This window comes from Puma concolor, chromosome A1 (assembly GCF_028749965.1).
Source record: "Puma concolor isolate L17-30 chromosome A1, mPumCon1.1.hap2, whole genome shotgun sequence".
NCBI classification, from domain to species: Eukaryota; Metazoa; Chordata; class Mammalia; order Carnivora; family Felidae; genus Puma; species Puma concolor.
In genome coordinates, this window is record NC_141667.1 from 125,315,293 (window position 1) to 125,327,614 (window position 12,322).

At 36.5% G+C, this 12,322-nt stretch overlaps 1 protein-coding gene across 9 annotated transcripts in view; it reads right to left on the reverse strand.

Annotated features, from left to right (window-relative positions):
- Nucleotides 1–12,322, reverse strand: part of MATR3 (matrin 3) — a 29,942-nt gene that overhangs the window by 17,114 nt on the left and 506 nt on the right. For 2 of the 9 annotated variants that reach the window (XM_086702909.1, XM_086702916.1), the window contains 2 exons: nt 6,241–6,316; nt 704–1,790 (listed from right to left, as the gene is read on the reverse strand). The exons of 2 other annotated variants lie outside the window; for them this stretch is intronic. In XM_086702909.1, coding sequence (XP_086559035.1) covers nt 704–1,615 — 912 coding nt within the window. In that variant the 5' untranslated portion in view covers nt 1,616–1,790; nt 6,241–6,316. Of the gene's footprint in view, nt 1–703; nt 1,791–6,193; nt 6,317–12,091; nt 12,264–12,322 lie in introns of those variants that run through there. 5 more of the 9 variants (XM_086702911.1, XM_086702914.1, XM_086702908.1 and 2 more) reach the window with 5 other exon arrangements.

Here is a 12,322-nt window from a genome sequence, read left to right on the forward strand (position 1 = left end):
GGATACTGCAGTAGTTGATTTTTCCAAGTCTCTAAAGGGACAGATGCAACATGGGATAATAAAAAGTGAGTTTTGAAGCATGTTTAAGAAAGTTGTGGAAAAGGAGAAAAAAAATGATGAAAAATTTCAGTCATAGTATGAGAGTTTGGGTTAAAGGGAAATTAAAAAAGAAGAATGAACTAATCTAAAATATGAAACATACTGAAACAAACACCAGGGCTCTACATTAACTCTTTCCCTGTAGCCACAGATAAGGAAAAAAAGAGAATTGTTCAAGAATACATCTTTACTACATACAAATCAGCAATCAAGACAGATGGAGAGCTGAAATCTAGCATCCTGAATGGCAGAGCACATTGACTGCAAAAAAAAATAAAAATACTTAAAACAATTCAACAAAGCAGACAAAAAACCTGCTTAAATATATGATTAAGAAGAACATATTGATGCCAAAAACCAACAAGATAATTCCAGTGGATGACAGCTTTGTGGCCAGAAGTTATCTAGGCAGATTGTATTAATGTAAAGCCCTGGTTTAATGCTCAAAAACAATTACTTTCCAAATAAAGTGTTCTCAAAAGTATAAAAATTCTCGATCAACTCAGTGTCACCAGACTACAGAATTAGAGTAAAAGATATAGGTAAATACAGAATAGGCACTACAATGTAAAAGAAATTAGAAGTATCTGTTGCATTAACTCACCTTATTAGAATGAACTGGCAAATCACATATAGAGCACAGATGGGGATAACCCTTCGGTAAGAGTCCATGGAAGTCTTCAATATTGCTACTTGGAGGAGCGCCCCTCTTTTTCTCAAAGAGAGATCTCTCTTGTAAGGGGCCAGGACCACGTCCCATTCTCTCATACTCACTGTCAAATTTATGATAGTTATGCGAGGTCTCACCAAAAAAAGAATCATCCCTACACCTTTCTCCATCTCTTAATCTGTCATCTTCATAATCCATTCTGTCATAATAACCAGATTCTTGAGAACGACTTCCATGGTCATAATCAAGCACTGGGTTGAGACTAGGACCACGATCATCAAAACTATCTCTTCTAAAGTGCCTTTTTTCTTCCCAATCATCCCTAGGTACTCTGTATGGTGGTTCCCGTGTAGCAGATCTGCCATCTCTACCATAACTCAATGTAGGGCCTTCTTCAGTTCTCCTCCTTTTAAGCTGTAGAAGGATTTGGGGCAAATTCTCAGGAGTAATCTTGTCCTCTGGATAACGACTCAGTTCATCTAAGTCTCTAGCAGACAGACCAAAGCTGGCCAAAATGTTACTGGCCTGGTCTGCATCTCCACGGTGTTGAGAAGACAAAGGGAGTGGACCTCTACTTCCAATGTTAAATATAGACTGCAAATTATGGGAAGAAGTACTAGCAGAAGACAGTGCACTATGAGCTCCTTGTTGATTCAATGAAGAACTCATTCCAAGATTCATTAAACTAGCAAGGCGTGCAGTACCCTGGTTCATCCTTCCAAGAGATGCTGGCATACTTAAAGACTGGGTAGCAGCAGCAAGAAGGCCTATTCCTGCTGCAGACAGGTCACGCCCATGACCCTGTGAGTCCCTACCGAGAGATGACTGCTGGAATGACTTGGACATTGTAGAACTATCTCTTGTCTAGTTTATAGACTTAAAAAAATTTTTTTAAAGATGGCCAAAAAGAAAGCTCAAACTAGCAAACTAGGTTAACTTTGCTTCAAAAAATGGTAACGCCAAGAAAAAGGATCAATAAGGACTGTAGAATCTTCTTCAAGCTGAGAACCAGCAGACAACTCTGTAGAAAAATAAGCAGTTTTAGTCATAAATCCCTTTAAGTAGATGCTGTTTTTTTTAGAAAAAAAACTTATGCATCATGTTGATTAAAAAAAAAAAACATTTAAGATCTCAAACTTACAAGGAATTTATTACATATCTTAAACAGATTCCAGATGTATGCAGAGCCTGCATATAGATATTTAAAAAGTAGTCTTTCATGCTAAAGTTTATTAAAGGGAATTTCATACTGAATTTAAAAACATTTCAATTGAAGGATTAGATGTCTGAGCACATCAAAATTTCAAATAAAAATATAGATGGGTCTCTTCTTTTGGAAGAATAAAAATACACCCTATAGTATGATGTTTTAAGTTTCAGGAAAAGACTAAAAAACAAAAAACCAAGGTCCGCAAGTCAAAGATGAATCAGTTGTATTCTGCTTTAGAAAATGAGACCTATTTATTACTATCAGAAAGAACCAAGTAAAATCACAAGTAAATGAAGCTTAGGTGTCAAGTACCTAGTATAAGATCTAAGACCAAACATAATAGTTGAGACTTTTATGCAGCAAAATCAATCTGAGGTAAAGACAGATGTGAAGGAAAATAAGTGACTTCCTACTTTAAGGATTTCTGCACAAATTTAAGCCATATAACTAAATGCCTTCCTTAATGTCCATCCTATATCAGGCAGTGCATATTTCATTTCTAATCTTAAAAAAGTAAGGAGAACTAAGTAGGGTCAATGTAGAAATAGGAGAACTCCCAAGAAAAAACCCAGGTACAGGAAGTACAGGTGATTTAAAGAAGTGAAATTCCCCCCTAAGTTAGCATCCATCAAAGCTCATTTAATATTCACGGCTACAGAACCTCCAGAGCTCAAAACAGATAAAAATGAAAATGATATTGTGCTTATATAGATTTGTTAACTTTTCACAAGAACAGCTCAATCACCTGGAAATTTTAAATTCTGAATACAATCCCCCAAGACATGTTTCTGGATGAAATTACTTTCATTATCTTCCTTAAATCATTATTTTATCTCAGAAATTGGTACAGAGGAATTTGCAAAGCATTTACAAATGATTCTCATTAAATATCAAACGATGCACGTAACAATTGTTCTTGATGAAACAATTATCTCTAATCACAACTATATACAGAGATTAACTCAAGTTGTTTGCCACATAATTCTATTAAGAAGCATTGCTCTGTTAAGTTTCACACATTTGATCACCCATACACCTGAGCAATGGTGGTTTAATATTATTAAGCTTTATTACATTAAAAACTGGGCAATATTCAATAGTTACAAGTCTATTATGGGACCAATTCCACCAATGATCCAATAAAGCAAGGAAACACTGGACATACAGTGGTAGAGGAAGTATAAAAAAAAAGTTGCAGGCAAGACTTAGATTTTACAAAAAGATGTAACAAAGTTAAAAAGACACAAATGCTATCAGAGGTGACTGGAATTACAGAAGATGTTTTTGCACACCAAGAAAGATGAAATTGAGAAAAGATACTAAAGAAACTAGTTCTTGATGAGATCTACAATGTAAACTACTTCTGCTTTAAGAATAACAAAATAAAGACAAGAGTAAGTGGACTTTTTTGGATGAGTTTCTTTGGTATGTCTGATAAACGCCACACAGGATGGCAGTTGAAATACCGTGTAAACATTTAGGACCCTCTAAATTTTCACGTATACTTTCTCTTAAAAGGTCAAAACCATTAGAGGGTTTTTCAAAATCAGTATTTCAAAGCATCAACATTACTATTAATTTGCTGTTCATGTTACAGCCAAAGCTGCATAATAAAGAAAAACCAGTTGTTTTTTTTGTTTGTTTTAAAGAACTATTACTTTCCCTTAGGGAAATTATACAATAATATTAGTGAATGTGTAAAAATTTAATTGATCACACTTTAAAGAAATGGTTGTTAGATTACAAATATCTGTTACTTTTCTTTGTAGCATGTATGAAAGGGGTAGATCTGCAAAAAGGAAACAAGAGAAGGTAAAAGATAACCTTAAGACAAAACAGAAAATGGATGTCAGAAAAACTCAGAAAAAGAGCAAGACAAACAATGTAAATCCCATGACAACTTGTAATCTTGTAAGAATAACCTTAATATTTTTGAGATTCAGAGTTTGAACTTAAATGTAGCCCCACACAAGGACATGAGACATTATAAGTGAAAAGTGACTTAAGTCAGACTTTTGAGTGAAATTCTTATTTTTTTAAAATTAGAACAAAGAAACGGAGAGAAATCAGACATGACAGCACTGTTCAAAGAGCACTTACGAAAACAGTTCCTTTACTATCTTTGTGGTCAGTGGTAATAAAAAGACAATTCATTTTAAAAGGCTAATTTAAATTTAAACAAGACCTACTGCCTACTAAAGTCAGCACAACACTGAGAAGTTTACTAAATTAAGTTTTTTTTTAAAGGTTAGCTTATTGTACTGTTATGTCTTTTCCCCATAATTACAAAATGACCTTTTCATAGTACGCTACAATAGATGTTAATAAAGTTCAAAGTAGTTTGAGATAACTAATCTAGAATGTGATGTCAAAATCCAGTATGTCCATTTAAAATCTCAATGCCCATCAATGCAAAAAACCTTTCACTCCCAAAAAAGGGTAGTACCTCTACCCTAAAATCAGGAAACCTGATTTAAATAAAATAATCAATAATTTAAATAATTAAGCTAGAATGTTTAAGCCTAGTTCATGATCTAAGTGTAAATGTTACTAAAAATGTTAACTTCATGTTCAACATCTGAACAAAGAACTGTATGTATGGTTAAGAAGTTTCAGTTAGTAACATTCAACTGTCCCTCTTCGATGAATAACCATCTTCATTAGATTTACTTTAGTTCAGGGTGAAGGGAAGCAAATGGTTGTTCCACATCTAGATTTCCTAAGTAAAATAACAATTTCTTATTAGTCCTATTATTCATTCAGAGGGTTATTTTGCAGGGTTACTAAAATGAGCATAAGGGGTCTTCAGTTCTTTAAAACATAGAAAAAAGCCTTCAGCTTCTAAATTCAAAAATTTTAAATGCTCTTTTAAAGATATCTAACTACTACCATATGGAACTTTAGCTATATTCTCAATTCTGTGCAATAATCGCTTCTTAAAAACTAATTTTAACACAAGTATAATCCTAAAAGTTTGTAGAAATACTCAGGAAAAGAAAACCTTTATATTGGCATTATTTTAAACCTTTAATCCTATAAAAACTTATAAGCAACAGCTAGAAAACTGTAGCTTCTTATAGTATTTTTCCCCTTCTGAATTAAAAACACGAAAGGGATGTAAGAAATTTTCTTCTATGGAAGGAAACACCCTTGTGATTTGTTAAATTATTCATGTGAAATACACCAAATAACATTTAAGCTAGCAACCAACACTACCAACACAGCAAAAATATCCTAATCATGTCACCAATAGATAGATGGCAGGGATAGTTCACCATTAGTAATTTCAAAGAAGCATTATTTGGAAAGCTGCTTAACTTTTGTCATCAATCACACAGAAGCATGGATTCCTGTGGTCAGAATTTTTAAACCAAGCACCTGACTCATTGCCAATTATAGTATAGAGTTAGGTTAATGATTCCATATTTAGAAGTTTCTCACGTATTAATTTTATAATGGCCTTATAATTCACTAACAGTTTCCATTTCAAAGTTAGTAAATTTTCATTTTAATGTTAGTTCACATCTCTATATACTTTCTTAATAAATTTTCTAATTTGTATTTCATTTAAGGGTTTGATTTTTAAAAAATGGGGGCACCTGGGTGGCTCAGTCAGTTAAGTGTCTGACTTTGGCTCAGGTCATGATCTCATGGTTCATGAGTTCCAGCCTCATATCAAGCTCCAAGCTGACAGCGCGGAGCCTGTTTGAGATTCTCTTTCCGTCCTTGTCTCTGCCCCTACCTGACTCATGTTTTTCCCCCCTCTCTCAAAATAAACAAACCATAAAAATAAATAAATGGATTTTAGGGGCACCCGGCCGCCCCAGTCAGTAGTGCATGGAATTCTTGATGGCACAGTCATGAGTTCAAACCCGACACTGGGTGTAGAACATACTTAAAATTAATATATATATAGTAATATATTTTAGTATCTGAGAAACCATTCAATCTTTTATATAGAGAGCTTAAACCACTTAAAACCTTATACTTTAATCTGTGGCTCTTCAGTGCCACAATCTCACTTTAGTATGGCTTACCTTTGAGTAACTTTTTAAAGGTTTTTAAAAAATAAAATGAATAGTAAAATTCTCAGGAAATAAAGTAATGGCTCTATTCATTTCAGTTTTGTGTAAAGCAGCATGTGCCTCATACAACAGGGGAAAACAAAACATTATAAAATGTAGTGCTGAGAAGGTTGAAAAACCAGTATTAACCTTTTAAAGATCCTTTATGATTATCATTCTTAATCCATTTTACAGACCTGGATTCAACTTCTAGCCCACTTCTTGATCCTTAGGCTAATGATAAAAGTGTTTGTTGCAAAGTGCCTTCAGCTGCTAAAATAGAAAACATGTTAATCAGGAGGGATTCCTATTCAGGGTTAGAGTATTTTTCTTCTTCCTAGACTTAAAATTTTTTCTTAGCAACTTTCAATCACACATTAAACATTTTCAGATTAAAGCAATACAGGATAGAAAGTTATTCCATTTACCTACCATTTTGGATTCAATTTGCTTTTGACACTAGCTTAGATTACTTCTCTACTTAAATGCAAAATGAGGGGCCCCTGGGTGGTTCAGTTGGTTAAGCGTCAACTCTTGATTTCAGCACAGGTCATATCTTACAGTTCCCGAGATCGACCTACCACGTAAGGCTCAGTACTGACATTGAAGGGCCTGCTTGGGACTCTCTCTCTGTGCCCCTTCCTGGCTTGTACTCTCAAAACAAACTTAAAGAAAAAGAGAAAGCAAAACGAGTGGTTTTTTCAAGCTGCCTTTGCGCACTCTTAAGATTTTTCCTTCCACTCTTCATGTTCTATTCTCTTGGTTTCCACAAACATTTGTTCAACTCTTTGATTTGGTATATACTGAGATTTTTGAAGCCCAAATACCTTGATTTGGATGCAAGTCCTACTACAAAATAGTTGACTTTGAACAAGTCACTTAACATTTGTTTTGCTGTCATTCATAATATGGGAATAAAAACAATACCCATTTCACAAGGCTGTAAACATTTAATAAATTAGTCCACATAAAACACTTAGAATGGTTTCTGGCACATGGTTAGCACCGTAATAATCATCTACTTTGATGTAACATCATCTGATCCTAACAACCAATGAGAAAAACTTCAGATGCAAAAGGACTGACCCAAAGACAATAAAGAGCTTATAAACCTTACACATACACTGTACTCCCCGTTTCATACATCAACTTTAGTGTCTCATTCATCTCTACTCAAAGCTGGATTTGAATTAATGTTTGAATTTTGCTACTGAATCAGATGTTAACTTTAAATGACACCAGATTTAAAGACTGGTAGTCACCTAAACAACACTGAAGAAAAGAACCAGATGCTAGAGGAAGTGAACAAATTAAACCTCCTCTTCCTCCTTCATTCTCTAAGGCCAATCTACCTTTAAATTATCCTGTCATCCTTCAAAACGAAGGCCTTACACCTCTCCTGCCATAACCTTACTGAAAAGCCTCAGTCCTCCTCTTTAACTTAAAACAATTTTAATTTTTTTTAATGTTTACTTTTGAGGGGCATAGAGAGAGAGGGAGACAGGATGTAAAGCGGGCTGCCACGTTGACAAGCGGAGAGCCCAATATTGCACTCGAACCCACGTACTAGGAGATCATGATCTGAGAAGTTGGACGCTTAACGGACACTCAGGTGCCCCTAAAACAAAAATTTTAATTAAATTAAATTTAAATTAAAAAAAAATTAAACTTAAGATTTCATTGCTACTTCATATAAATTTTAATTTCCAAGTCTTGAGCCTTATATATGCACAGAACATCAAAGATAGACAGCTGGAAATAATAAGGAAGCTGCATCACATCAAAGGCACTCTATCTACTCAGATCTGCCACAGTAATTGTATTTAAGCCAGGAAAGATAACATAGCAGTTTATCATACAACTCCTATTGTACTATAAGTTTATATTTATGCTTATAATAGATACATGCTACAGTGAGTCAAAAACTAGAGAACTTTAAAAACCACTTATAAGTATCTTTTAAAGGCCACATCCCTACAATTCTCTCAAACCATTGGCTTTTCTCTCTGTTCTAGTTTTAATGATCCACTAAGATTTTCTACGTGTAAACTTTTATTTTTAAATCACGAATTTCAGAACTCTTAATTTTAATGATCCAACAAGGCCCGATATATAGGTAAGAATTATAAATTACAGAGCTTTGTTTCTTTGCAATGTTATCCGTGGAATAACCATGTGTGTATATATTTATGTATGAAGAAACTTGCAAATCTGTACTGTCTACAACCCTTCCACTCCACCCTCAACAAACTCAGTACTGTCCATCCCAAAGTCAAGTCCACTCAGAACCTGTTGCCCCAAGTGTAGGACAGTTTTAATGCAACTCTAAAAAAAAAGTATGCATTTAAAAAAAAGTATATACATATTTTTAAAAAGTATCTTTAACTGAAAAATGTACTAAGAGTAATATCTAAGAAACCATTACCCAATTCTTTGGTTTTGATCATTCTTAAAATAGTTTAATGGCTGCACTTCACATTGTAACCTAATTACCATTAGTTTCTATAAAGGTAAATTCAATATTCTTACATAAGGATGCCTTAAGATTCCTCCATTTGTCTACACATAATAACCAGAGTATGTTACAGAATAAACACCACTTTTTGTCACTTTTGAATACTCTGCACTTCAGACTTCAAGAAGCTGGCTCACTTTTATCTTAATTCCCCTCAAAAATACACGAGGTCCTAAAAAAACAAAACACAAAGTATTGGTCTTTTAAGCAGTCTACCATGTACAAAAAAGTTTCACCACCCTCCCCATATAAAAATATGTGTAATTTCTTGTGGAAATTTCAGAAAAACAAATTGAAGGAAATATAAATCACCCATAAAACTAACACCAACATCCAGAACTCACACATTTTGGTACATCTCTATTTTTATGTTTATTCCTAAATTCCTTTAAGAAACAACCAAAAAAAAGGATTTTGGGGACCACCAAAATTTTGATTTTCTTTCCAAGTAATATTATATTCATTTTCCCATGATTACTCTTGCTAAAACATTCTTTTAAAAAACTATATAGATTTCCATCTGATGGCCACACTGTAATTAGCAGATCTCTAAGTGTTGAATCTTTCAGAGTTTTAGTAAGCTTAATAGCATAGATTAACATTTATGAGCACAAATCTTTAAAAAAATTTTTTATTTTTTTTTTTTTTAAATTTTTTTTTTTTCAACGTTTATTTATTTTTGGGACAGAGAGAGACAGAGCATGAACGGGGGAGGGGCAGAGAGAGAGGGAGACACAGAATTGGAAACAGGCTCCAGGCTCTGAGCCATCAGCCCAGAGCCTGACGCGGGGCTCGAACTCACGGACCGCGAGATCGTGACCTGGCTGAAGTCGGACGCTTAACCGACTGCGCCACCCAGGCGCCCCCAAAAAATTTTTTATTTTTGAGAAAGAGAGTGAGCAAGCGGAGGAGGGTCAGATAAGAGAGGGAGACACAGAATCTCAAGCAGGTCAGCACAGAGCCCAATACGGGGCTAGAACTCACGAACCACAAGACCACGACCTGAGCCGAAGTAAGATGCTTAACCTACAGTCACTCAGGCGCTCTATATGTGCACAAATCTTTTACATACTATTCTCTTAGAATAAATTCCTGTAAGTATAGCCCTTCCACTTTTTTAAGTTTATTTTTAATTATTTTTAGTTTTTCTTAATTTTTTAAATTTACATCCAAATTAGCATGTAGTGCAACAATGATTTCAGGAGTAGATTCCTTAATGCCCCTTACCAATTTAGCACCCCTCCCATCCCCTCCAGTAACCCTCTGTTTGTTCTCCATATTTATGAGTCTTTATGTTTTTGTCCCCTTCCCTGTTTTTATATTATTTTTGCTTCCCTTCCCTTATGTTCATCTGATTTTGTATCTTACCTGTTTTGTATCTTAAAGTCCTCATATGAGTGAAGTCATGTATTTGTCTAATTTCGCTTAACCTAATACCCTCTAGTTTCATTCACATAGTTGCGAATGGCAAGATTTCATTCTTTTTGATTGCTAAGTAATACTCCATTGTGTATATGTGTGTGTGTGTATATATACACACACAAACACACACACACACATATACACACACCACAACTTTATCCATTCATCCATCAATGGACATTTGTAGCCCTTCCATTTTCAAGCCTATTTATTATAAGGTGAGTCTGAATCACATATCCAATCAAGATGCAAGTGTTCTAGAATAAACCTACAGCACTGCCCATTTGACTATTATTACCACCACCTCCTTGGGCTTTAATCTTCTCTCATAAAATTAAAGATTTGAATTACATTTTATTTCTGAAGTCATGTAAGACCATTTACTTACATTCCTCAGTTGTTAAAATTTGTTTGCCTATCATTAGCAGACTTGTATTATTACTTAGCCTTTATGCTTCCCTAAAAGTGTTAATAAAATGAGTATGTTTAAAGGCTCCTTTAACGTACATAGTCATCAGGTCAAGAGTGGTTAAATCCTTTCCAATTAGTTCAAAAGGCTATGTAAAGGCAACTTCACTTACATATAGCTGAGAAGGGAGTTATGTGAAGATAAAGGGAAAATTTCCTCTCTGGGTAAAACACACGTTAATGTTATAACCACATAAATGTTAAGTTCAAGGGCAGAAATGTAAATTTAAAGCACTTCACCACAAACAGCATCTGGCTCAAGATCTCTTCCTAATCTTACATAACCAAGCACAACAATCATTTAGCACTTCAATTGTGTTCAATTTCAACTTTGCAAAAAGATTCAGGTTAAGTGCAGAAGGAATACAGAGTTTATGTAACAACAACAACAAAATCTATCTGTACTTTCATTTCTGACAGTATTACCGTTGAAAAATTATGACGACAGACCGCGCATATGACTGAGCCATTGACTTTTCCAAATGATATTTTCAACCTTTATTTAAATAGTCTAAAATAGAAATTTTCCCGCCGAGTACAACTGTTTCAATTTAACTGGAAGAAAACTGTCTTTTATCGACTTCTTAAAAATTTTAAACCAAGCTCTAGTCACCACACAGAACGCATCATCAAGACAAAATCTCATGACTAAGACCTAGGAATCAACGATTCTCACATTATTCCAGCGCGCTTGAAGACTAGAAATTTCGGAATCGCCATAAACGTTCTAGAAATATCTGGCTAGAAAACTGTAACTGATCCAACAGGAATATTCCACAGAATAGGGCCACAGAGCAGGAAAAACATTTAGAATTATTCCATGGCACATGGGAAAAGTCCCTGTAAAACACCGAACAAGGCACAAAGCTAGCAATGAAAAGAACAACGATGCGCCTACACCACGGTACTCCAAACCCTTTGTCTGGAAACCGGAAGGTCCCACAACATACGATCCTCTCTAGATAAACGCAGACTGATAATATTTTAATAAAGAGAAAAGAAATATTAGGTGACTCTCTAAACAAGAAGAAGTATCTTGGGTCGCAGCCTACTGCAGGAGGCTTTCTCCACGACGCAATACGAAAAACAAGCGTTAACGTTTCATTTTTCGGCCATTTTTACGCGATGGGGGTGGGGAGGAATTGTTTCTGAGGTCCAGCTAAAATCCCGCGCGCATGTGTGTGGGCGGGGGACAGGGGAGTCTTAGAGGGCGCTATGAAGCGATGGGCGAAGAGCACAGGGAAGGCCGTGAACCAAGAGAATAAAGAAACGCTCCTCAAACGACTAAGCTTTTCAGAGTCTGCGAAATCCTCCATTTTGCGGCACATTTTTAGGGGCAAACAGGAAAAACAAAACAAAACAGACACCTATCTGGGGCTGGCCCTATTCCAAGACTTCTCTGCTTTAACTATTCTCCCCAAACGGCAGGCCCCCAGTGGACAGTCAGTCCCTCAGGCCTCGAGCGCTCCTCCCTTCGCCTTAGCGTTGCAGTCCGCGTGTAACGGGCTCGTCGTCCCGCCCCCGCCCACAGCAAGCCTAGGACGCGGGAAGCTCGGTCGATCTGCTGCCCTTTGCGCCCCCTGACTCTCCCGCCGCACCCCCGGCCCTTGGCTGGCCGCGTGTCTCCCCCCGAGACCGCTCACCTCCGCCGCCCGAGGAGGCTGGTTGCGCCGCCACTGCGCTCCTAACATGGCGGCCGCCGATCAGGCGGCTCACATACGCAGCGAGGAGGGAGGCAGAGCGGGCGAGCGGGAGCGAGCAAGAAAGGCGCGCCGCCGGCTCCCCACGGCCCCTGTCGCCGTCGCTGCCTCCTCCCGGCGGACGCGGAGAGCCCCCGGCCACCCCACCCCGATTCTTACCCGCTTCACGCCTAC